General features: G+C 46.6%; 1 protein-coding gene across 2 annotated transcripts in view; it reads left to right on the top strand.

Annotated features, from left to right (window-relative positions):
• The window catches only part of ATPCL (ATP-citrate synthase), a 117,735-nt gene that overhangs the window by 70,177 nt on the left and 21,595 nt on the right, over positions 1-25,963 (top strand). For both annotated transcript variants that reach the window (XM_065445286.1, XM_065445291.1), the window contains exons 9-16: positions 274-392; positions 4,600-4,739; positions 5,363-5,691; positions 7,931-8,320; positions 12,635-12,739; positions 13,862-13,953; positions 15,606-15,792; positions 16,179-16,417. In XM_065445286.1, coding sequence (XP_065301358.1) covers positions 274-392; positions 4,600-4,739; positions 5,363-5,691; positions 7,931-8,320; positions 12,635-12,739; positions 13,862-13,953; positions 15,606-15,792; positions 16,179-16,417 — 1,601 coding nt within the window. The remainder of the gene's footprint in view (positions 1-273; positions 393-4,599; positions 4,740-5,362; positions 5,692-7,930; positions 8,321-12,634; positions 12,740-13,861; positions 13,954-15,605; positions 15,793-16,178; positions 16,418-25,963) is intronic.

Raw genomic sequence — 25,963 nt, 5'->3', positions numbered from 1 at the left:
CCATGCATCAATTGTGCCTTTGATGGATTAAAAATAATAAAACCGAACAGAAGGACACAGCCTAGTGCAGGTATGCTGTGCGATTGCTTCTGTTGCAGCCAGTCATAGAAGTCCAAACGTTGAGGACGGAGCAGTAGCATAGAATCGCGGGCACACACGCTGATGCTGTGAATGAGCATAATATGGTTTTCGTGGCGACAGGTACGAGAGCTCTGGTACTTGATGGCAGGCTGATGTGATATTCGCTGTTTCGGTGCGGCCCTGTTTGTGCAGGAAGCCTACATTGCGGAACTGGACTCCAAGAGTGGTGCATCACTCAAACTGACGGTGCTGAATGCCAAGGGTCGCATCTGGACCATGGTTGCTGGAGGCGGTGCCTCTGTCATCTACAGGTTAGTTGGCAAACAATGCTTCTCCCTTGCGTGCCACTCGGATAGTGCCTGTGTTCTAAATGAAACAGCTGGCCCGTGGAACTCGGCAGCGGTCTCGCCTGCATGCTCACTTCGTGAACAACTCGCCTACAACACTGAATGCATCAACCGTGTGTAGATATCGGCTTGCTCATTACGTTAGTCTACTCGCTCAATACTATTCACCGATAACCTGCATAACCTCGCACAACTGCCACCTCTTGCCATAAGAAGCGGTGTTGTGAAGTCGGGGGGGTCTGTGCGGCCAATGAAATTTCCGTGGATGGTGCCATGCCAGGTGCTGGGAGAACAGGTTCCAAGCGTCATTTAAGAGAATGAAGAGAAAGGAATATGTGCAAAAAAAGTACATTGATGAGTTTTACAACACGGCTCCAACTATTGGAGCACACTGTGGTAGCGTCATTGCATGTCGAGTGTTTCACTGTTTTCCAGCGTCCCCCTTCTCCTTCACAGCTGTTTGCATTCTCCTTTTATGCCCTGCGTTGTCATTGTTCCGTCCCTTCCACCAATCCGGTATCTGGAAACCAATAACCTCAGGTCCCACCAATCCAGAGGTTTGTTGCCCTTTCCCTGCAACAGTAGTTTTGTCGAAACACACCCACATCACTGGCACAAACAGGGGAACTGGGAAGATACGCTGACTCAGTCTCCGACAGGGTTGTGCCAAGTTGGGCTGCTGGCAGCTGTGAAGAATCGTAGCGTTGCACGGACCTCAACTTCGGCGTGGACGTACAACATCCCATTTGACGAGGCCATCAGCTCGTTTCCCATAATTGCTTCATCTGTGACCAGAATTTGGTCGCAGGATGAACAACTGACCATAACGGCCTTGATGGGCTCTTCGTGACAGTCAGGAGAGACGACGTTGCTATCTTCAAGCAAGCCGTGCTGAAGTGAACAATGAGGCGTGACAACTGCGTGTCGCCGGGGTGGTATTCCCCACTCTGAAGGGCCACCAGGCACAACAGCAGAGAGAGCTTGCGCTTTGCTTTCCGTGAGCACATGCCCAGTATCTAACTTCATTTTTTTTTTAGAAGGCCGATTTGCCGCTTAAGTTCACAGTGTGATCAACAAAGAAATGGCAGGTCAACAGTTTTCAAAGCATGCCCACTGGCAGGCCTAGCAAGCAAGCGCTGTGCCAGCAGCTTCAAGGAGCTAGTTGCCATAGCATCAGCCAATCGGAAGGTGCCTCTCGGCGTTCTGGCAAACTGAGCCAATAGGAGGGCAGCGTGCATCGTGAGCTTCATCAGACCGACCCCTGGTTGCTTTGCGTTTGTGCTTTTCCTATGCAGTCATCATAGGCAAGGCTGTGGGGAACTGAAAGACATAACTTCGAGCTTTCGAACTATGCCAAGATGGCAGCACTGAGTGGCGGCAAAGACAAGCGATAGCTCTGCGAATTCCAGGGTTTCTGCGTGATTTTGGGCTCCTTTCTCACTGTCCATGCTGACAACATAATCTTTTTGGACACGTTGGGTGCGTTTCTGGGTAAACCGTTTTCATGCAGTGTAGATAAGACACTGGAGATGCCGAAACAAGTAGTCCTTCCCACCCCCGCCCCCATAAAAGATATATATATATATATATATATATATATATTGTATATAGTTGAAGAAACGAAGGGGCACACTTATGAAAGTTGCATGCTTTAACGTTTCGGCCATGGCACGGCCTTCGTCAGAATAAACACAGATACAAGCGCGCAGCCGCTTTTATGGGCATGCGCACGTGTGCACAGTCGGTAGTACATGCATGTGTACACTTGCAAATAATAACAAAAAAAAGTGCAGCAGCAAGTATAACTTAGGCACTATACGTGATATGTATGAAATATCATTATGGTGTCACAATGATTGTACATGAAGTTGCAGAACGATATCAATTGCAACATGGCAAAACTAGGGATAAATTGAGCCCGCCGTGGTTGCTCAGTAGCTATGGTGTTGGGCTGCTGAGCACGAGGTCGCGGGATCGAATCCCGGCCACGGCGGCCGCATTTCGATGGGGGCGAAATGCCAAAAACACCCGTGTGCTTAGATTTAGGTGCACGTTAAAGAACCCCAGGTGGTCAAAATTTCCGGAGTCCTCCACTACGGCGTGCCTCATAATCAGAAAGTGGTTTTGGCACGTAAAACCCCAAATATTATTATTATTATTAGGGATAAATTGATTTTGCATGCTTTGTCAATTCTGTACAAGAACATGCACATCAAGATATGACAGAAAGGGATGGCATTTTTCCTACGCTCTCGTTGATGCCGGATGACAGTGTTAAATTTATGAATGAGAAAGGATTCTCATGCTTCTTGATCATGGTGCGATTTGAAACCAGATTGTTTTACTGTTACAATGATGTTGTGATGTTATTGGGCCGGATCACTCCAGAAAAAGGGAGAAGCAGCACGCGAAAGCAAAAACACACATCAGACTGGTATTGACGTACACGACACAGATAACGGCACACACACGTGACAATGTCCCAAAATGCCTCATAGGCGACATGCACTGTATGTATCGGTGGATTACGATTGGCCTACAGTTCCGGCGGAAGCGTGTGTCGCCGTGTCTGAGACCTCGTTGAACCGATGCCGGCCAGCGGGGTCGGACAACAGTGTCGGCCGGCGGGTCGGACAGCCGTGACCAGCGGGGTCGGACAACAGTGTCGGCCGGCGGGTCGGACAGCCGTGTAGGACGGCCGGGACGGTCGGCTGGGTCGGACAGCCGGGTTGGACGGCCGGGTCGGACCGCCTTGCGGGGCTCAGGTAGCCGGCCGCAGTCACCGGGTCGCGTCCACAGCTGGCGGGGTAGCCCTGTGGCCGCTCACCCGAACGCTCGAGTGCTCCGGTTCCGGACCGCCAGCCCTCCTGGACCAGTGCCCAGCGGGAGAGCGGGGCGAGGTAACCTCCCAGCGGGCGACAGTGTTGCTTCAGGTGTGGCGTATTGGCGCAGTTGGCGATAGCTCCTATGGGCCAGACGCCCAGCGAGGAAGCTGCTTTTTGTCGACCGCCGAACCTCGTGCACTGCTCACGCCACGGGCCACGGGCCACACTCTCGCGCCACGCTTTTTGAGGCGCCACTGCCGACGCTCCCAAGTCGGCGTCGATGATGATGATGACCATCTTGCGGGTATTTGCCAAGATTCACTGTCCTCTTCGCCCCCGCACGGCGCACAGTCTTCGTATGTTTATGTTTCCACTCCCGCGTACCATATATTATGACAGATGTCAAACATATGGCCTGGAAGTCGAACATGTATAGATAATGGAAGGTATGGCAAGCTGTTAACTTGTTCTTTGTGGTTGTTCAATCGGATACAAAAAGACGTTTCGGCCTATGTTGCATATGACACAATGAACATTCAAGCAGATAGATGATGTTACAACTGTCGCAAGTGAAGTCGCTGTTGATTTTAACAGAAAAATTCCAGTTCCATTCAGCTCAATTTCCTTTGCAAGCAATTGGTGCACTTTAGAATCGGGTAAATACCATAATCGGACATTGTGAAGTACTGCTATTGCTTGAATAGTTATTGCTTCAATATTTTTCTAAGGCAAGCCGAAAATGGGCATTTTCGCCAGCTGAAGTATGCCCAGTGAGACGACGTGTGGCGAATATATTTGCTGTCCCGGAAGCTTCGCCGAGGCAGATGCTGCCACTAAAGGGTTCGTTATGGGGTCACCATAGGGGTCAGGCACGTGCATGCTGACTAGTCAAGTTCGAATTGTCAGACGAACGCCAATTTTAGGTTTGAAGTTACGAACGTTTGGGCCCATAGAAATGCGTGGGCACTGGCCAAGACCTTCGGTCGGTATCGAATTAACAGAAAAATAAAATTGATCAGAGTTTAATTAACGGAAGTCTACAATATACCTGGCAGTGCAGAATGCGTGCGCCTGGGGCACGCATACATGGGGGCACTTCAAGTTGCAATCGAGCCTTCTCAATTGCACGGCATGGTGAGGTGCTGACGGGCCATCGAAATCTGCAGGAGACCTTTTGCTAACCTGCACCCCGTTTGAATTTCCTTCGCAAGTTGTGATTTCTCTTTTCACCAATATCTGAGTGTATGTGGCACAAATGGCTTCAGCTTATCAGTTGTGGTGCAGTCTAAGTATTGAATACAAGTTGAACCAGCTACGTTGTATAATTGTACCCCATGTGCACGCAGTGACACGGTGTGTGACCTCGGTGGAGCGAGCGAGCTAGCCAACTATGGCGAGTACTCTGGGGCGCCCACCGAGCAGCAGACCTACGAATATGCCAAAGTCATCCTCGGCCTCATGACTCACTCGGACAAGCACCCCGACGGTGAGCACTCTAGCCGATCCAAGCTCTTTCAGTTTCTCTCTTCCTCGCTTTACCGTTTGCTTGAAAGTTGGAGCGGTGTGCAAGTGTGTGGCTGGTGTCTATGGGGTCTCATACTTCATGCAACACTGTCACTGACGTGCATCAAAGCAGGAAATAAAGATTGTTCTCTTTGAAGCCACAGGAGAGAACAATCTATCGCAGGCTTTGTGCTGCAGACAGCAGAATAATATTTGGCTTGCGCGTTCAAGGCAGCGTTGTCTGCAAATTCGGAGCATTTTCTTCATCATCATCATCCTATATTTATGTCTATTGCAGGACAAAAACCTTTACCAGCGATCTCCAATTACCCCTGTCACGCACTAGCCGATCCCAACTTGAGCCTGCAGATTTGTCCTAATTTCATCAACCCACCTAAAATTGCATTTTCTTAACATGTTCTGAAAGGTTGTTTAGTTATGCACCTGTAAAGAACCCCAAGTGGCTAAATTGGTATGGAGCCCTCGACTGCAGCATGTCTAATAGCCCCTGCGTTTTTTGTTGTTGTTGTTGTTGTTTTAAGTCGGTCGTTCATTGTCGCACTCCTTGGTGCCCTTCCCCAAACTCTCTGGTTTGTTGTCGTGCAGGCAAGGTGCTCATCATTGGCGGTGGCATAGCCAACTTCACCAACGTGGCGGCCACCTTCAAGGGCATCGTGAAGGCCTTGCAGGAGTTTAGGGAGCGTCTGGTCGAGCACAGGGTGTCAGTGTTCGTGCGCCGGGCGGGCCCCAACTACCAGGAAGGGCTGCGCGTCATGAAGGAGGTGGGGCGCACCCTGGGCGTGCCCGTGCATGTGTTCGGCCCCGAGACCCACATGACGGCCATCGTGGCCATGGCCATGGGACGGCGCGAGGTGCCCGACATGCCCGAGCCAAACGTCACCACAGCAAACTTCCTCCTGCCCGGGGGCATGAAGGTGGGTGGCACCGAGCACTTCACTTGCGTGCATGCAATTCAGCGATGCAGTTTTGACTTCGTGCATAACAAGCAGCTTTCCTGTCAAACATTTAGTCTTTCTGAACACTTTCTTGGGAGGGCATGTGGGGTTTAGCCACATTGGCTTGAAAAAATCTTGGGTGATCCCCTTTACCATTGCTTGATGGTATTAATGCTAAATATTGCAATCGGGAATTGGAAATATTTAGTATTAAAACTTCCAATTGCGCTTCTAAATGCTATACATTGTGTTCAATATTGTTGCAAGGCATTTGTGCACGAATGCAGCAGTATCGTGCAGCATGAAGGCAAGGAGGGAAGCGTACGCTGCATGAGCTTCTGGTCAGCCATATTGTACTATTGAGAGCCATACTGTATTTATTGTATAGTGCACTTTTATCCTTTCGACATGTTTGCGATCCCTGGGATGATGTGTCATTAACTCTTTCAGTGTCACTGACTTACTGGTATGTTATCATGCTTCTGTCCCACCATGTCAGTGATGTTAGATAGGAATGCGAGGACTGTACCAAAAAAATACAGTAGAACCCCGCTGTTACGTTCCTCACTGCTGCCTTTTCCCGGCTGCTACGTCGTTTTCATCCGGTCCTGGCATAGCTTCCATAGGATCCAATGTATAAGGAACCCCGCTGTTACATAGTAGCTGTGAAAACGTTCCCACATGATGCGTTGCAACCCGAACTCACCTGGGCTAAAGTAGGCAACACGCTCCAACCGCCATTTTGGCTTTTGACGAGTTTTAACCGGGCTTAGCTGGGCTTGGCTATGGAACTGACTGCAAGAAGCCGCACGCCCGTTCGAGAGGCCGCCACTAGGTGGCCATTCGTGAAAAATGCGCTCACTATCATCACTGTGATTACGGTCGCCGCATGGTTTGTTGGACGGGTCGACTCACGGAGGAAGGAAACTCGGGAGAAACCCTGATGTCATTCTTTGTGAAGCTATAGCTAAAGGGAAGCCGGAAGTTGGCGTTGGTCATGGCGTTGCTCCGCCTATCGGGCCAGCTCTCCTCTCTTGTTTACATTTCTCGCGAAACCACGCCGCGCTGCATAGCAATACTAAACAATCATTAGCACGTTAGCATGATTACGCCAAAGAGGGCAAAATTTCCCGCGGATATTCCTTCGTCCGTTGCCATTGCCATGGCGTGGTGACGACGAGGAGCACGAGCCACATGATGCCAGGGAGTTGCCAAATCCTACCTTTGGAGAAGCCGTCGCGGCTCTGGACCTCCTCCACAGGTATGCCGCACCTCACAGCGGCGCTGACAGCAATGCGACCTTCCAGGCTATTGAGAAACGTGTGGTGATTTCTAGCCAGCGAAAGAAACGGCAAGCCACCATTCTAGACTTTTTAAAGTTCTAAGTGCACTCTGTGGAAATAAATTGTCTGTAGTTGAAGCTGCACTTTTTTTCATTCATTTTCGGAGCTTTCCTAACTGTTGCGTTTTCCCGGCTGTTACATTTTTTTTCTTCGGTCCGGTGAAAAACGTATGAACGGGGTTCCACTGTATTTGCGATTGTCCGTGTCATTTTCTCCCTTTTGTATAACCGAAAATAAACCAGTGTCTTCGTTTTATAATATGTGGCAAAGAAACCTGATGCTGGAGATGGCATCACCTCCGAAAAATGCCAACATCGAAAGGGTTAAATCTGCATCTTTTCACTGTAAGCTTCAAAACAGGATCAATTGCTATTACCTAGTTCTTACATAACTGCAGTTTGTTGTTTTATGTTTCTTTTGTTGTTCAATCTTTTTTCTTTTTTCTGATTTCTCTTATCGTTCTGCTTATTTGGATTGATGCTACTGAACTTTTCACATGCTAACACTTATTACTTTAAGTAAAGCAGGGGGCACCGAATTTCAGATTTACCTTGTTATACCCAATAATTCATTATATCCACAAGCCTTACATCCAGGTTTAACAGTACCAACTTGCCTTACATGGTTTGCGAGCACTTTTTATCGGCTGCGGTGGCCACGGCATTGCACCGCTGAGCTCTGGGTCACCGATTCCATTCCCGACTGTAGCAGTGGCATTTCTGTGGAACGGCAAGGCGCTTGTGTACTTAGATGTGGCAGCACATTAAACCACCCAAGGGGGTCAAAATAAATGTGGTGCCCCCCCCCCACTACGGCAGAGCTCGTAGCCCACTGTGCAGTTTTGCAGCATCAACTGCGATTTAATTCTTTTGCAGACCCCGCCCCCTCCCTCGAGCCCCAAGAAAGAAATGCGGCGTCCCGTGTTTCCAGACCACGCGGGCGAGCAGCCTAGCGGGCCCCTGCAGCCGTGGTTCACCCCTCGCACCAAGGCCATCATCTGGGGCATGCAGACGCGCGCGGTGCAGAGCATGCTGGACTTTGACTTTGTGTGCTCACGCCCGGAGGGCTCGGTGGTTGCCATGGTGTACCCCTTCACGGGCGACCACAAGCAGAAGTTCTACTGGGGCCACAAGGAGGTGCTGCTGCCAGTCTACAAGAACATGGCCGACGCCATGAAGCGTCACCAGGATGCCGACGTGCTCATCAACTTTGCCTCTCTGAGGTCGGCCTACGAGAGCACCTTCGAGACGCTCCAGTACCCCCAGGTGCGTGTCTGCCTTTCCAGTCTCCTTGACGGGCCTGCTGACGCCCTTTAAGCGTGGATCCTTCAGTCCGAATGCTTGTTGGTTACGAATGAGTGCAAAAAAGGCCGAGCGAACAATTGCACAGATGCAGACTGTGCACCGGCTTGTGCGAGCAAGGATGCTGACCCTGTTGCTTCGTTTGGGTCGGAAGCTAGCGCCGCCTTTGCTCCGTTGCGTTGCACATTTGCGGCACTCGCCAAGCTCCGAGAGTTGTCTGAATTTACTGGTGCACAGCCAAATGCACCCGAATTAAGGCAAGTTTGATTCCATTGAATTATGCATACGGCCTGCCGGGACCAGAGGACGAGCCCGAATTGTCAGAATTTCCGAATTAACGACGTTTTACTGTATCATCTTACAAAAACGTCGTACTGGTGTGGTAGAACTTTGCACAAGAGGCTTTGCTTGCACGTGTAAGCACTCCGCACCTCGATGGTAAGATGTGCAAGGTGTTTCCCTACTTGCACTGTAGAAGGCATTGAGTTTCGTGCCAAAATTATTTCAGTGGGGCCTTTTTAATATGTTCGTGCTTCCTTAAAACATACTAAGGGTTCAAATGTAGTTGTGATGAATCCCCGACCTAGCCTCCAAAGAACCTAATGTATTGGCTGACCGGATGGAGCTGTGGTCGCTCATTGTAGGCCTATGCACAACCGCGATTGCTTTTTTCACGTGAAGGTTAACTGCACCACCTTGACATGTGGGGTGACTGGTGCCTCACTGTGTAGATCTGCCGCCTTTTCAGAAAGTGCCGAGCCCAGTCTGCCAATAATTCTAGATTCGGCACAAGTATGGCGACGTCTGTACAGGTAATCGTGAGAAATGCACAGGCGGCGTGGTGGCACCCTTGGCAAAGAATGTACCCTCCGACGGGCACACCTTTGGATTGTTGATAACTTTGGATTCTGATAACTTATTGTCGCCAACGTTATCAGAATAAGCATCTTCAACTATGCACTCGACAGTGTTGTTAACATTAAAGCACTCCACTGCTCTAAAGATATGCCATGTGACTAGCACGTGACATACCTGAACCACGAATAACAGTTGGTGAGTTTCAGAACATGGTCGTCGCAACATTTTTTCCACCGCCTGCGATCACTTCCAGCATCTTTAGTGCTTCTTTCTTAATAGGCAGCATAAGCAAGGTAGCGGTTTAGAGATTCTCGTGAAACGTGAGCTAGAATGTGAAATAGATGCCGAGTTTTCCATTATATCCGAGGACATAGAATGTTTGACATTACTATCGCGCGAATATATTTTCACTGTCATGTATCGGCCACCGAAGGCACAAATCCAACATTTCATTGGATACCTTGAAAAACTTCTAAATTATGTTAATTCGAAAAACGCGAAACTAATTCTTGGCGGAGACCTAAACATTGATATCTTAAAATCTTCCTGCATTAAAGAAACACTCTTTTCAGCAGTAGAGTCATCTGGTCACGCTATCTTAACAGATACAGCAACGCGTGTTACATCCTACACAGAGACACTCATCGACCTCTTTATTACAAATATACATACCGAAAGTTTGACAACTGGTGTCCTGAATTGTGATATCAGCGACCACTTGCCGGTTTATTTGTTTATCAGGGCTGAAGATAAGCTTACATATGCGCAAATGAACTATGTAAAGACGGTACAAAATATCGTTCCCACAACTTTAAACGCCTTCTACGCGTGCCTTGAAAGGGAAACTTGGACTGACGTTTACCATTCTTCAACGGCCGACGCCGCATACAAGGCTTTCATTTCTGCTTTCAAACGTATTTATTTCGAACATTTTAAGGAAGAAGTATTGCAAAAATGTAACAAAAACAGGAAACCGTGGATCAACCGCGAGTGCCTGCACAGAATAAAAAAGAAGGCAAGATTGTTCCAAAAGTTTCTTAAGACCAGATCACCAGAGGATCTGGATATTTATAAAAAATATCGTAATAAGCTTAACGCCTTTCTAAAAAACGAAAAGCGTTCTTTTCTGCACAATCAGTTTAATAAAGAGCAATGTAGAGACAGTGCGCAGATGTGGAATAAGCTCAACAGTCTGCTAAATCGCACACAACTCTCAGCAACAGTCACGGAGCTAAACTATCATGGCCGTCGTATTGAGAGCTTCGAGCTTGCTGAACAATTTAATACGTTTCTCAAAGATGCTGTGTCAGGTCCGCAAAGGTCAAGTAGGTCTAAACATGCCATAAATAGCAACCCTTTTAGCATGTATCTCGAACCAACTAATGAGGCCGAAATATGTGCCATATTTAACTCATTTAAAAACACCAAAGCACATGATATTGATGTATAGAGATAGCTCCAGATAAACACGTGGTTGAAATAATAGCCCCAGTATTGGCTTATGTATATAACTTATAATATATTCAGGTTGCTTTCCAAAACTGATGCAAGCAGCTAAAGTTAGTATGCTTTTTAAAAGTGGTGACAGAAATGACATGGCTAACTATAGGCCGATTTCGATTCTGCCCATTTTTTCCCAAGGGCTTGGAGAAAATAATTTATAAACTACTAATGAAGTTTTGCGTGAAATTTAACTTGATTACTTCATCTCAGTATGGCTTTCTACCAAACAGGTCCACAGAAACAGCTCTTCTAAAGCAAAAAGAATTAATTCTTGAGTCCATTGAAAACAAAGAATTGTGCATCGGTGTATTTATAGACTACTCGAAGGTGTTCGATCAGATCAACCATGAAATACTTTTGGAAAAACTGGAATTATACGGTATTCGTGGAATGGCAGCGCTCCTCCTAAAATCTTACCTACAATATCGATGCCAGGGCGTGGCGATAGGAAACTACGTGTCTACTTACCAGTATATCACCACAGGAGTCCCTCAGGGTAGTATCCTGGGCCCATTATTGTTTCTGCTATATTTTAATGATATAACAACTATTAGCAACGACCCAAGTTATATTTTATATGCAGATGACACAAGCCTCTTATTTAAAAGCCGTGACGTGCAGCACCTGACCTTGGTTATTAACGAAACTATGGAAAAGCTTAGTAGATGGAGCACTGCAAATTGCCTGTTAATAAATTCCAAAAAAACAAAAGCTGTGTTGTTTCATGCGTGTCAAAATTCGCTTATTGTAAAGCCAGTGATAAAGTTCAACAACTGCAACATTGAAATAGTTGATACTGTGAAAACGCTAGGAATACTTTTCAATAAAAACATGAGCTGGGATCCTCACGTTAGCTCAGTTATGTCTCGCCTAAACAGGTGTGTTGGTGTTCTAGCAAAATTTCGCTCATACCTTCCCGTATCCATAAAATTGTTAATTTATAACACACTCTTCTTATCCCATCTTAACTATTGTTTCCTGGTTTGGGGAAATACCACATCGTCTAACACTAGCAAACTGCATGTGCTACAAAAGAAGGCATTACGTCATATCGCTAGTGCTGGTTACAATGCAGACACTGCTGAACTGTTTCGTCAGTTTAAAATTGTTCCCGTGCCCAAACTTTACGAGTATTTTCTATGCAAAAGATACAAAAAATCTGTATATAACAGCGAGCATGCATTTCTTAGCATATTATCGTTGAAAACGAACACCATTGTATATCCATTCCGTAGTAAAGAATATTGGCACGTGCCATTTTGTCGTACTGAGCTTGGGCGGCAAATGTGACGTCATGCACTTGCAGTTCTGTTGAACAAACTAATTTTCCAGGATATTCATGTAGAAATGTGCAGCATACGTAACATACGAGAGTTCTTCATTCCATGATGTCAGTACTCTTTTTCCACTGCTGTTAGTATTTTTATGTATGTATAATTACTGTCAAGCTGTTCGTATTACATTACATTGTATAACACTAGAGGTTAACCTGCAATGGTAAGCTGTTAAAATGCCTTGTTAATTGTCGCCCTTTTTGTATGTCTTGTATATTGGGGGCTCGGGCGCTTCTCAAGTGAATTGATTTTCACTTTTTGCCCGAGCATTCCCGCATTGTGATGATGCAAATAAATTTCAACTTCAACAAATGTTTGTTACTCTGAGGGAGCCGTGATTGGGTGATGCAATGTGGACACTATGTGTAAAAGCAACAGTTTACTTTCTAATTGAAGCTAGGTCAAATTACAGAAATATCAGTGTACTGCAGCAATAGATTTTCTTGTAGTAGATTTAACAGGAGACTCGTATGGTTGAAGGTACCCTAATAACTCGCCTCTCCAATATCTTCTCTGGACCTACTTTTTTGCAGTGATTTGGTGGCAGTTCTCGACTTACTGAGTTATGCTTTTCTTTGTGCAGATTCGCACCATTGCAATCATTGCCGAGGGCATCCCAGAGAACATGACGCGCAAAATGATCAAGGCGGCACACAGCAAGGGCGTCAACATCATCGGCCCAGCCACAGTGAGTTTTGCGATCTTTGCCGCAGTTATTGTTTTTCCAGTGGACGTCTGTTAGTGTGAGCTTACTGCGACCAACGAGACTAAGTATCCAGGGATCAAAGTACATGCTGCATTCAAAGTTCCCCTAAAACTATCTTTACTCATTTGAATAGCACGTTAAAGATCCCTGGTGGTCAAAATTAATCGGTCGCCTCCCACGACAATGTGCCTCATAAGCATATTGTGGTTTTGGCACTTAAAACCCCAGAATTTAATTCATTTTAATCAATATTACTCGCCACATATGCTTGGAAATGAGCAGTGTACGTACAGCCTACCTTGCAAGATTTAGCTGCACAATATTTTGTTAATGGCATTCTCTTCAAATGCTATAACAATTGACAATACAATGGCCTGTTTTCATTTCGCTTGTGGCAGTTTACAGGTGCAGTTGCTTTTGTAGCACATTCTTTTTCTAATGAACAGGTTTCCATGGCCCTTGTGCAAGGTAAAATGCATTAAGGAATTTGGCTGAGAGACATGACGTATTGCTAGGGAAGCTTTAGTAAAGTTCTTGCTGGTGCCTTTGTTGGCTGCCCAACAGAGCGGTTCTGGTGTGCCTTTCTCTCTCAGCGAGTTTGAAGTTATTCTGCTGAGTGCAAGGTTGTGAATTCATTTTCCAGCCATCGCATCTGACCACGGAACATGATTGAATTCAAAAACGGTTATGTGCTTAGATTTAACACATTGAAGAACGTAATGTCATCAAAGTTAATCCTGAGCCGTATCTTCTTTAGATTTTAATTTTCTTCTACTAGTTACCTATTCTGCTCACTGATCGATAACAGCAATACTGGCTGTGTGGCTTAGAAAGAATGGATGATAGAAATAATTTTTACAGAATATTGCCCCAACGCTCTCCACTACAATGTCTGTGTTAGCGTGTGTTGCACTGGGACTTCAAACCTGATCAACCAATCATTACCATTTGTTATAGTTAGCACTGAAGAAGCAGTGTTAGCATTCCAGTAAAAGCTTAGCCCACCAACTGCTCATTCTGTCCACAAGATGGCCAAGGGAGCATGTCCTGTGAAAACCTGTTGCTGTGAACTTACCAAAAAGTGTGTGGCTCTTTTGCTTTTAGGTAGGAGGCATCAAGCCTGGCTGCTTTAAGATTGGCAACACTGGTGGCATGATGGACAACATCCTGGCCTCCAAGCTGTACCGGCCTGGAAGGTAATACGCTGCAACATGTGTTGCTACGCTAGGAATGTTTGGAAAGCATGGTTTTGATTCATACAGCCTCACTTTTCAAATGATCCAGTTCCCATGCAATCACTACCTTCAATGTAGCCAAGCTGCTGAGATTGTGACTACCGTATTTACATGATTGTAAGTTGACTCTAATGTAATTAGACCCCATATCGCATGTGACGGAAAAAAAAAAAAAGCATACCCGAGGCGCATTCGATAACGAAAATTTATTAGTAGCTGACATGGTCACTGGACTACATGTCTTCACTAGTGCTGCCATCGTCATCGCTGCTACGGTCCCACAGTGCTTCGTCGTCCAGCGAAATTCCAGATTTGGCAGACGACCACACCACGACATCTTGTGAAACAGGAGCCCACGCCGAATGCACCCAACCGCATGCAGCCGTCAGGGAGGCTCTTTTGGCAGGTCCGGTTGGCGTAAGCTTGCGGTCTTCTTCCGCAAGCCACTCATTGTACTCATGGTGGAGCAGGTCCTTTAAAGGCGAAATCCGGGCTTGTTTCATGACCATGTCGCACTTCAGTGGCAGAGACCGATCACGCATTTCAGCGACGTACGACACAAGCTTAGCCTACAGCTCTGGAAAGCGACCAGACTTCGGCATGTGGGAAATTCCTCACTTGCCGTCACAGGTGAAAATTTCGCTTCGCTGCAGTCGCCACTCTCACACCACCCGTTCAGAAACATTGAACTTGCAATCCGCTGCGCAGTGATTTGTTTCTTCGGCGTAAAGGATGGCAGCCCTCTTGAATGCTGCTGTGAACGAGTGCCAAATGATTAGTGGGCCTGCAGCACATATGACGACTGAGTGGAAGCATGGTAGTAGCACATAGCCGGCAGTCAAGTGGAATGCATCGAACCAATGCCTTTCGTCAAACTATAGAGAAAGCTAAGGTAAGCACAACAGGGAAAGAGAAACCCACGAGCGGTGTCTGCTTTTCCATGAACTACCGATACTCCCTACAAGCATCCGCAAGCGCCACCGTTCTGAGGGTGCCGCCGCGAATGGAACAGCGACACTTCCATTAACTATCAGCACCCCCATAAGTGTTTTGTGCACTGTAAAACTTTTAAAATGTTGAAAAACCCTTCCAAAAAAGAGAACGAACTCGCGGAATAGCGAAAAGCTACAGGTAGGGCCGTAGAGCAAAGATAAAACTGTAACTACGTTGTAGCTTCTCGTTGGTCTCGCTTTCTTGGTGGTGCCATGTTTTGGTTTCAATTGTAAATCGACCCCCTCTCCCCCCCGTCCCCCCGCTTCAGATTTTCAAATAAAAAATTGGTCAACTTACAATCATGTAAATACGGTAAGTATTGTTCAAGTTGCACTTCCAAGAGGGTCAGCTTGCCTTACACTGATATGAAATGTACTCTTGACATTGTGCAGCTCCTTAAAACTCAAGGAAGCTCAAGGAAGGAATTGTCGTTACTGTCGCATTGAAGTTTCAATTTGGGCATGAAAAAATTATACATGCACCATGGCATGAAAATATTTGCCGAGGGCTGGCAGTGCCTCAGTGCGAGGACTGGCTACAGCTTGCGTTTTGCGTGTGATTAATGAACGTATGCAGGAGTACTAAACGAAGCACTAACATCGAGCTTTCTCTTTGTGCAGTGTGGCCTATGTGTCCCGATCGGGAGGCATGTCTAACGAGTTGAACAACATAATCTCTCGTGCCACCAACGGTGTGTACGAAGGTGTTGCCATCGGTGGTGACCGGTACCCGGGCACCACGTTCATGGACCACTTGGTGCGCTACCAGGCTGACCCCCAGGTCAAGATGCTCGTGCTACTTGGAGAGGTGGGTCCCATACTCCTGTATCCGTCTTTATCGTACAACACTGGGCACATTTAAGAGCAGATGGGTACATCTGAAGAGCACGAGAACACAGAAGCGTTCTCATGGCAGTCTCAGTTCACAAGTGTATGTTGACGTGGCTTTCAAACAACGAGAAAGTGTACCAACACTTCAAGTTGAGGCATTTATCACAGCGAAGCCACAAGAGGTGCAAGGAGATTGATTGATTGATTGATTGATTGATTGATTGATTGATTGATTGTTACGTTCCCATTTTGTTTTTGTTTGCACACTTTTTGGCATGACCGTCTACATCTCCATCTGTATCAGTCCACACTTCGAGACAAAGTTTAAATGGGGTCATGCTGTGCTCTGGGCTACATTTACAGGTCGGTGGCATTGAGGAGTATGAGGTCTGTGAAGCGTTGCAGTCTGGTCGACTGAGCAAACCGCTGGTGGCCTGGTGTATTGGCACATGCGCCTCGATGTTCTCCTCCGAGGTGCAGTTCGGGCACGCCGGCGCGTGTGCGAACTCGAGCCGCGAGACGGCTTCTGCCAAGAACGAGGCCCTGGCCAAGGCTGGCGCCCACGTGCCACCCACGTTCGATGCGCTTGGCGACACCATCAAGTGAGCGGTGCCATTGTCTCGAGTCACTGCCCTCCTTCCAATGCAGTTGTGTGTGTGCGGTCAGAAGAGAAGTAGCGCGAACGACCATTGGGAGCCGAGGGACTAGGCGAGCCTGCGAAATTGCACTGGGAGCAATAACTGGCACGATTCGTAAACACTTGCCGGCATCACTGTGTGATCGCACGTTGCTAACAAATGCGTGAGAGCTTGAAGTAGGCTTGTTGGTTTGGAACTGTGAAGACGGTGGGGAAAGAGAGATTATAAATGTGGCCTACATGCATCTTTTCTTGCTGCATTGTCCAAGCTAGAAAATGTGCAGTTTCATTAAGGGGGGAGGCTACACTTGAAATACAACTTTTTTATTTGTGGACAGATCTCAACGAAATTTTCACACATTGTGTATTTTAATATGTAGATTCTAAAAATATAATTAATTTTGCCATAGGATAAGTAGTTTCTGATATACTCCAAATGCATTGTATAAGCTGAGTCCTTTGTTTGGAGGAAAATTAGCTTCTAAACAGAAAACCCTAACACAGTAATTTGAGTATAAAGACTATCTAGGATGTTCAGGGAGTGCCATAAGGTATTATTCAATGTTCTAGGCTAATCTGAGCAAGAGTTAGAGCTCATCAAAGTTGTGAGAAAAAAATGCCATCTTGACATGTCAAGCATGTGACCCATTTCAAAAACTTTTTGAGAAGAGTGCTGCTTTGAAAAGGTGCATATTGCTTACTGCATACATTTATCTTTCTGGCAAAAAAAAAAATTATGTTGATAGCTGAAATAGGACAGAAGCTATTTTACCTCCAAAATTGGAAGTCTGTCGGAATTGTTGTTTTGAGAAATCAAGGAAAAACGTTCTGCAACATCTTTATTGAGAACATACCAATAAAATCTCAAGGAAATTCACTAGGGGCATAATCTGGATACATCCTATCTTTTTGCCGCTTTTTGGCCAGCTTCCTTGCGCTCAAAGAGGCTTCTCGCTTCTTGATAGAGTTGGCACTTCGAAGGTCCGGCGCTCCGGACGTTTTCCGGCGCTCGCTGCGCGCTCGCTACTTTCTTCAGTCGTGAAGGAAACGGTGCCTGCATGATCTGTGCCAACACGCGTGGCGTGGGCGGACGAAGTGTTGACGCTAGACGCGCCAGTTTGCAGCTCGGGACTCGATCCGGTAGAATGTCCAGGCAGACCAGCAACCGGCAACTCCCCGAGTATGACAGGCCTAGCCGCCTTCCGTCGCGCATTGCACAGCCGCTTGACGCGTAGTAGCGTTGAGACGACAATCTTTTCCAGCCATCCGGGCAGCGAAATGAGCATCTTATCAAACGTCGCGAAGCAAGCGGCTGAACAAACGTAGACAGCGGCGCGATGAAACCAGAGATAAACAAACGTAGCGAGACGCGAGAGCGGTCGAGCGCGCGCCGACGAGCACCGGACCAATAGGAGCGAGGCGCGCGGGGGTGTGCGCGCTTTGGCCAATCGGCGGCATGGACGCATCCTCCAGAAATGACGCGATAGCGTCGGTTTCCCTTCACCGACGCCATTTTGAACTGGTGCAAAATGCGCACAAAGAAAACAGCTTCAAAACAAGCGTAAGATGGCGGCCATCGGCCACCGCGTTCGCAAATGGTGACGGCGCGAAGTTTGAACATTTTTGACCAAATTTTGCTGATTTCGCGTTCACCCTGGCCCCTTTAAGCGCGATTTTTTATTATTTTCCGATTAAATTTAGCTTCTAGATTTCGCGGAGGGATTCTTGAATGTATAAACGTATCGAAAATGCACTTTTCCGAAAATCGAGTTTTTTGTGATTTTTTGCCGGTTGAAGACCCGCGTCCCCCCTTAAGAGCATGGATGGAGCTCCTTTAGATGTGCACAACCAAGCTGTCGCACTCTTAGTTGCAAGTAGTGGATTGCCCAATCATTATTGTGTGATGTCCCTTTGCTAGGCCATCGTAAACAGTTTCTAAATAAATACCCTAGAGGGAAATGTGGCGCTAGTGTCTATGGGGGCTCTCATGAGCGTTGCCTCAACCTACATGGGAATGATGGGAAGCACAGGCTTCAGATTGACTTAGATCTTTAGACTAGCGGCGCTTGCTTGCGGTGCAGTAAATGAAGCTATACTCGTATATTATCACGTAAAATCTAATTTTATTTCTGCAGTATATTGTATAACACACAGCACATTACATAAACTTTGTATGACTTTGAAATTGAAGCACGGTTTACCACCAGGGCACACCAGGGTATGCATTCTTCTGCAATTCTGTTCCCGAATTAGTGCCAGAGAATAATTATTTATTTATTATTTTTACAACAGCAATAACAACCATGCATGTACTTATATAAAAATACTCATCAACTACTTATGGAAATCAAAATTTTGTATTGTGCAAAAGTGTTGAGCCTTTGAAAGGAATGCTACAGGTGTCGTCTGCTACAACGCCTGCTCGCCGCAAACGCGAGACTTTTCCCGCAGACAAGTACTTGCGAACTCTCTCGCTTGTGACAGCTGATACAGCCTTTCGAACAATTGCTGAACGTCTTCAAGTACTTTTAAGCACATCTGCTGCAGTGCTAGCTAGGACGCTTGTGGCCTCCTAAGAGCATGTTTCATATTTTATATTGACGTACCGCTTCTCATTCATTCATTCATTTATTGAAGCCTTAAAGGCCCGGAGGCATTACATAAGGCGGGGGCAAACAAAGTATGAGGCTCTTCGTCACGCTAAAGAGGGAAAAGAGGAAGAAAAGATAGACGAAGAATAGAAAAGGAAACAACGCTCAGGAGGGAACCGAGCAAGCAGTATTATCATCAAGATCACTGTAAAGAAACCATCTTCTGAAGCAACCAGCTTCTGAAGCGTTATGGCATGGCTTTGCACTTACCCATTTTGCGACACTAGACTACAGCCAGGAGGCAGCAACCTTTCCTGCTAGAAGTAAGTTTGTGTTCTCGAAGTCCTAAAACACGCATTTCAATGAGCACATAAACGAACAATGCATAATGAAGTCCTCAATAAAATTTGCTAGTCAAGCCACTAGAAGTACAACTGTCTGTCTTGTTTCAGTACTGCCTTCTTTTTGCTCTTCTGAAGTTTCGTAAAGCACGTATCGCTACAGCACCAACCTAACACACTTAACAAACCAAGGTCAAAATGGTCAAAACACGTTCTTTCAACATTTACGATGACATGCAAGATGGAATCACTTTCTCATCGGGGCTTTGACACCACACCGCAACACAAACATCAGCTCAGCCGCTGGCCAAGCACGATATCGCCTCTTTAAGCAACATAACAAAGGCAGAGAGCTTTGCGCTGCACTGTCCCACTGCAGGTTATAGCAATTGCGCTTACAGCGAAACCAAAACTGCCAAAAATACTTGTAGGCTAGTTCGTCAGTTAACAGAATGCCAATCCGTAGCCTGTACTTCCCATCATTCCCATGATAGTTGAATGATCGCAGCGCCAGATTTCCCTCTAGTTATACTAATATGAAACTCTGTGGTCGTAAGTAACCCAACAAGTTGTCTCGTAATAACAAGAATGCTTCCAGTGCTGCGAGACGGGACCTGCCACAGGATGCTGCAATGTGTAATCATGTGAGCAAGCCATCATTTGTCTTCATACGCAAATTCAGTTCAAGCTCGACAGTATGTTCCTAGCCATTTCTTTCTTTTTTTTCTATTTATGTTGCTGAAGCCCAGACCCTGCAGTGCGGCATGTTCAGTATGTTAGCATAATGGTTTTTCCTCTCTACACTGTTCGATTTTCCTGGTTGTGTAGGAACCATGTGCAGTGGAATCTTGGTGATTCGAATCTATCTGGATGGCACAAAAATTAGCATCATCTAAAATTAATATCGCCCAAAAAGTTTAAATAATTGGCAAGACGAGGGGTTACGCAGCAATGATATGGCCGACTTGCTCAAAATTTTATATTTTTAGTAGGGGTCTGCAAATACTGAGTAGTACTTTTCTAATCTAACCAGAGAGAAAAAGCCGAATATTGAATCATATTAAAAACCAAAAATTAAACAAAAATTTGATACTTACAAATTTTGGCCAAGCACTGCACATGCTTGGGAGTCTCTCCTAGCATGGCATAACAAGAATGTAGCAAGCTATCAGTAACATAAGTACATAGAAATCAAGACATACAGTACTGTCTACTCCTTATAGAAATGAGTATTCCAGCACTGATTACAGCTCAGTTTTATGATATGGTCTTGAAAATTTTCTTCTTAACAATAGAACATCTGCTGAATAGAATCTGGCATTATTTTTCCCTCAGAAGCTAAAGAATTGATGTTATGTTGTACTAAATACATATATTCCCGAATTTCATATCGAACCTATTTTTTTATGGCAGTGTTTTCTTGCGTAGAAAGTTTCGCTTTCCAGTTTTTCCCTAAAATACAGAGGGGCTTTCCCATCTTCATGGCAGGTAGGCTATCGTCGTAAAGCCAATTGTGTGACTGACGAAAGCATGGATTGCACATCATGTGACTCGACCACTGTTCTGGGCCTAGGTGCATCGTTGGTGCTGTGCAGGTTGGCCGCGGTCAGTGCTGATTGTAAAAAGCGGGCACCGTTTGTTGTCGGGTTGGCTATGGTTTGCCACCTGCCAAAGATCTTAAATCTGGAGTGGTCGTGCCAAGTTCACAAGACTCTTCCACCCTCCGTCCCCTTCCCGTCCACCGTCCATGCCTGCTGTGTAAATCCAAAGCTAGTCTTGCAACAGGTTGCTCGAGGCTACAAAAATTGGCCGACATGCATCTACAAACGGCGCCGGCAGCAAGGGTGGTGCGCAATGTGTTGCAAAGATGGCGACCGTGAGCAGCGTGCCATACCGTACACTCTATTCCATTTGCGAGTTGGTTTGCCAGCTTTACAATTGTCGCACAGCTGCTGCCTGTAGATCTGTGTTGATTTGGTGCTAAACAACAACTTTAGTTGCTGATGCCTTGTAAAGCAGAACCTATTGTGCAGGCCTAATAGCCGAGGCAGTGTGGCCTTGATGAAAATTTGATGCTGGCCAATGTTGCAACAGGACGCAAATATCAGAGATCACGTGTCTGGGTTAGATTGATGGCTGTTGAAGTGGCGCTAAGTTTGTTGCTGCGTATCCAGCACGATCTGCATGCCTTCCGTGGTGGTTAATTGGCCCAGTCTTCGCACTTACCGAAATACACATTGATTTTGTTGCCGTTTCTTCCCTGTGTTTTAAAGCAGGCATTTCAAGATCTGCCTAATTAAATCGAGTTTTTCATTGCTACATCCTAGCTGCTGCCCGATGGTAATAAAGACGTGATTTGCGTGAGATAAGAGTAACTTGACTTTTCTGTGCGGCGGTCGAGCTACTTCGTGTTGTGCAAGCTGACAGGTGCAAAGGTAGAAAAGTTTCTAATTGTCATTGGGCACCATAGATGACAATGGAAGACGTGGAATACAGAGATGCGGCTACCTATGGAAACAAATGCCATGAATCCTGCTGTCCCAGCAAGACTGGGCCGCGTGTAATTGCTGGCTCCAGATAAAGTTGCAGGATGTTGGAAAATGTCCCACAAGTTGCATGATGCACGGTTGCTCTGCTGGCCTGATAACAGCCAGTGTCTGGCACTACCAAGGCCTCGCTGGCTGGGTTGTTTGTATGATCCGCCGTGGTGCGAAAAGTGGTTTGCAACATTTGAGAGTTAGCATGTTGTAAGCTTAGTGGACTTGGGCAGGGACTTCAAAAAAGATTTGTATCCTGGAATTACCGTATTTACTCGCATAATGATCGCACTTTTTTGTCAGAAAAATTGACTCAAATTCAGGGGTGCGATCATTACGCGGGTTAAATTTCCCGCGAAAAAAAAAATTTTTTCGTCCCGCATTTGCTGCGGGATAGCGGGTGCGGGACACCAAAACAAAAATGGCGGCCGGCGGGCTTTTGAGCAAGCCGAACGCGATCTTTTTTTTCTTCTTGCGAGTACATTACGAGCATTGAAACAGTTTCTTCTGTATCAGTGATGAATAATATTGTTAATATCCGCAAGTTTGCGGCAATAACGTAGCCATGTCCACTTTGAGGGGACAGAAACAGGTGGGCGCGCTTAGCTGCCAGTGACATAGAAATGCAAGGCCGACGTGCTGCGGAAACTGCGGCATTTGTCTTCACTAATATCCTAATACGACACGTTTCCGCTAAGGGTGGGCGAATATCTTAGCTGTGTTACAAGCGCCGGCGTATGAATAGGGTACGCTTTTAACGTATCAGAGTAAACGTGGCTACTATCATTGCCGCACGTGATTTGTTGCATGCTCTCGAGTGCAGATGAAAAGAATCGAAATGCGCCTTTATTGTTTTTGTTGACATGAACCATTATAATGTAACCCATAATAAAGGCAAGCTTGGTTGTACCTCTTTTTGTCATGGAAGTGCGGAAAGTGATGAAACTAATGAAATCAGGCATCTACTTAAGAATGTTTGGTGCGTGCAGGCCGCTTGGCGTGTCTTGAAGAGTCGTTCGCGTAGCATTCGACAGACGGTAAGCGCGATCATTATTAGCTAGACTTAGCACACGACATATCACTGCGGCAAGTTCGGGGTGCGATCATTACACGGGACATAAAAAAAATCGAATTTTGACAACAAAATTTAGGGGCGCGATCATTACGCGAGTGCGATCATTATGCGAGTAAATACGGTAATATACGAGGCACGATCACGTCGCCGAGCTTCTACTGTACGCTGGTGTTCTTGCAAAAGATTCTTGTCCATCGTGGCATGTTATTCCTCAAGATGATTTTAGCTTGAATTTTCAATGAAAGAAGGTCCTGTCTGTATGTACTAGTCCTTTCTTCAGCCCTGTGTATTTGTTCTAATTGTCTTCAATAACGAAGTCTTGTTTAGCATCAAGATGAATGCCAGCACACTATAAAGATTTGTTACTGATGGCTTGCTGGGCACGGTACTGACATGGTACGCACTTATTCTTGAACACAATAAATGGACGGATCGAGAAAACACCGAACCAATTTAATTTAGCCTCGATGATCACCATTCAAACACTGTACATGCATTTGTTTGGGCTAGAAACATTTTCACCTTCAAGAACGAAGGCTGAAATTTTGTTCCGATTTCACAGCTGAGCCTTGATGTAGGTGGTGTCGATGTGGTGCCGTGAACGTTACTGCATTTTTTTTTTTATACTTCAACCATTTTAATGCAAGTTCCCATGCTGAGCCCTTGCATACTTCAGAATGCAATGCGGTCCTTCACTGTAAAGTACTAAACACTCACTGAGGGAATGCTGTGAAAGTAAAGCATCGTGGTGACCCGTAGCACAAATTATCGGGTGGCATCACCATCTACTTATCTGCACATTCTTTCTTGCTCGGCTAGACCCTACTCGTGAGAAGATTTACTTCGTTGGGCATTCCATAAGCACACTGCGCAAACTTGAACTTGTTCTCGGTTTTCGTTTTACATTGGCAGATAGTACCGTATTTACCCACATAAGTTGCGCACCCCTAATATTTAGCCAGCTTTATGAAAAAAAAGAATTTTCACTCTCATATTTTGTGCTCCCCGCCCGCCCAAGCCAGCTTGCCGGCGCGTGTGCACGGGGAGACTTTGGACAGCTGCGCCCCTCGCCGCGCAGGCGAGTGCCGTCATACACAACAGGGGCAGCGAGTGCGAAGTCCCTCCTTCCGAGGACTTCGTTCTTTTCTCCGGAAGCCCCAGTTCCTACCATACCCGAACACACGAACCTGTTCACAGGTTGTCAGAACTGCTTGAGCGTTTGCCCCTCTCTATCTCCCCTTCTCTCCCGCCATGAGAATGCATGCACGCGACAAGGCACAAACTACCTTCTGCATCGGAGGGCCAGTCGTGCCAACTTTTCCCCTCGTTGCCCTTTGTTCTCTGCATCCACGCTGCAGCGCATCTTTGTTTGATTTTGGAAGTTTAGGTTTCGCCATCAGCCAGTCGCGTTTTCGCTGTTCACTTGCGATGGGCTAGAATAACTATATGGCAAAATTCAAGCTCGCTGTTATAGAGTTTGCCAAAGAAAATGGGAACCGTGCCACTTCAGCATGAATGAAACTCGCGTTCAGTACTGGAGAAAGCAGAAGAGTTCGTTTGTAAATACATGACCTGGAAGGAAGGCATTCCGACGACCCAAGCAAGGAAAGTTTCCTGCCGTTCAAGAAGACCTTTTCAGATATGTGCGAGAGCTTAGGCCCTCTGGTATTACCATGTCGTGCGAGATGCTTCAGTTCGAGGCAAGCAGAGGGTGGTTGAGGCGCTTCATGAGACGCCACCAGCTGTCTCTCAGACGGAGAATGACCCTCTGCCAGCAGTTGCCACATGATTACGAGGAGAAGGTTGTTCTGTTTCACCGTTTTGTGATTGGGCTACGCAAAACTGGAAAGTTGGACCTGCCTCAGATTGGGAACGCAGACGAGACCCGTTGACCTTTGATATGCCACCTAACATCACAGTGAGCGAGAAAGGCGTCTCGTCCGTTCCTATAAAGACAACCGGCTGTGAAAAGCAACACTGCACGCTTATGCTTGCCGTGACAGATGATGGCCGAAAATTACCGCAGTTCGTGATCTTCAAGCGGAAGATATTGCCCAAATTGAAGGTTGAAAGGCCATATTCACATCCGCGCCCAAGAAAAAGGCTAGATAATTGAACTGATGAATGATTGGTTCAACTCTGTCTGGGGTAAGCGACCAGAGGCCTTACTGCAACTGCCATCGCTTTGGTGCTCGACAGTTTCAAAGGCCATCTCGTGGACAGCGTAAAGGAGAAGTTGCAGGACATGAGGACCAACCCGGCTATTATCCCATGCGGACTAACATCTGTTCTGCAGCCCTTCGATGTATCCGTAAATAAACCCTTCAAGGACTATGTGCGCAAAATGTACATGGAATGGATGGCCAGCGGAGAGCATGGGCTCGCCCCTACTGACAATAAGAGAGCGCCACTAGAGAGTCTGCGAGCGGATACTCGCAGCGTGGGACCTGGTTTCTCCCAGTGTTGTCGAGAAGAGCTTCAAGAAGGTGAGGCTGTCGAGTGCGCTCGACAGAGCCGAGGACGATGTGCTTTGGGAGGGCGGTGACCGCGGCCGCGACAATGATTCCCAGTCAGACCTCTCGACCAATGATTCCGACTAGACTGTGCATGACCGGATCTGGCTGGTTAAAGTACATGCTAATGTACTACAGTAGAACCCCGCTGTTACGTTCCTCACTGCTGTGTTTTCCCGGCTGTTACGTCGCTTTCGTCCGGTCCCGGCATAGCTCCCATAGGATCCAATGTATTGGGTACCCCGCTGTTACGTTGTAGCTGTGAAAATGTTCCCGCATGTTACGTCGCAACCTGGCACCCCCGAACCCGGCCGGGCAACGCGCGCAAACCGCCATTTTGACGAGTCTTGGCCAGGCTTGGCTACGGAATTGGCTACAAGACCATGGCCTCCGATATCACCCCCCTTGCACACGCGTGGGTAATCTCAGAGGCCATAAAAAGCCGCACGCGAGT

Source organism: Dermacentor albipictus, chromosome 1 (assembly GCF_038994185.2).
Source record: "Dermacentor albipictus isolate Rhodes 1998 colony chromosome 1, USDA_Dalb.pri_finalv2, whole genome shotgun sequence".
Lineage (NCBI taxonomy): Eukaryota > Metazoa > Arthropoda > Arachnida > Ixodida > Ixodidae > Dermacentor > Dermacentor albipictus.
Note: the sequence above shows the minus strand (reverse complement) of the source record. Positions and strands in the feature narration are given on the sequence as shown.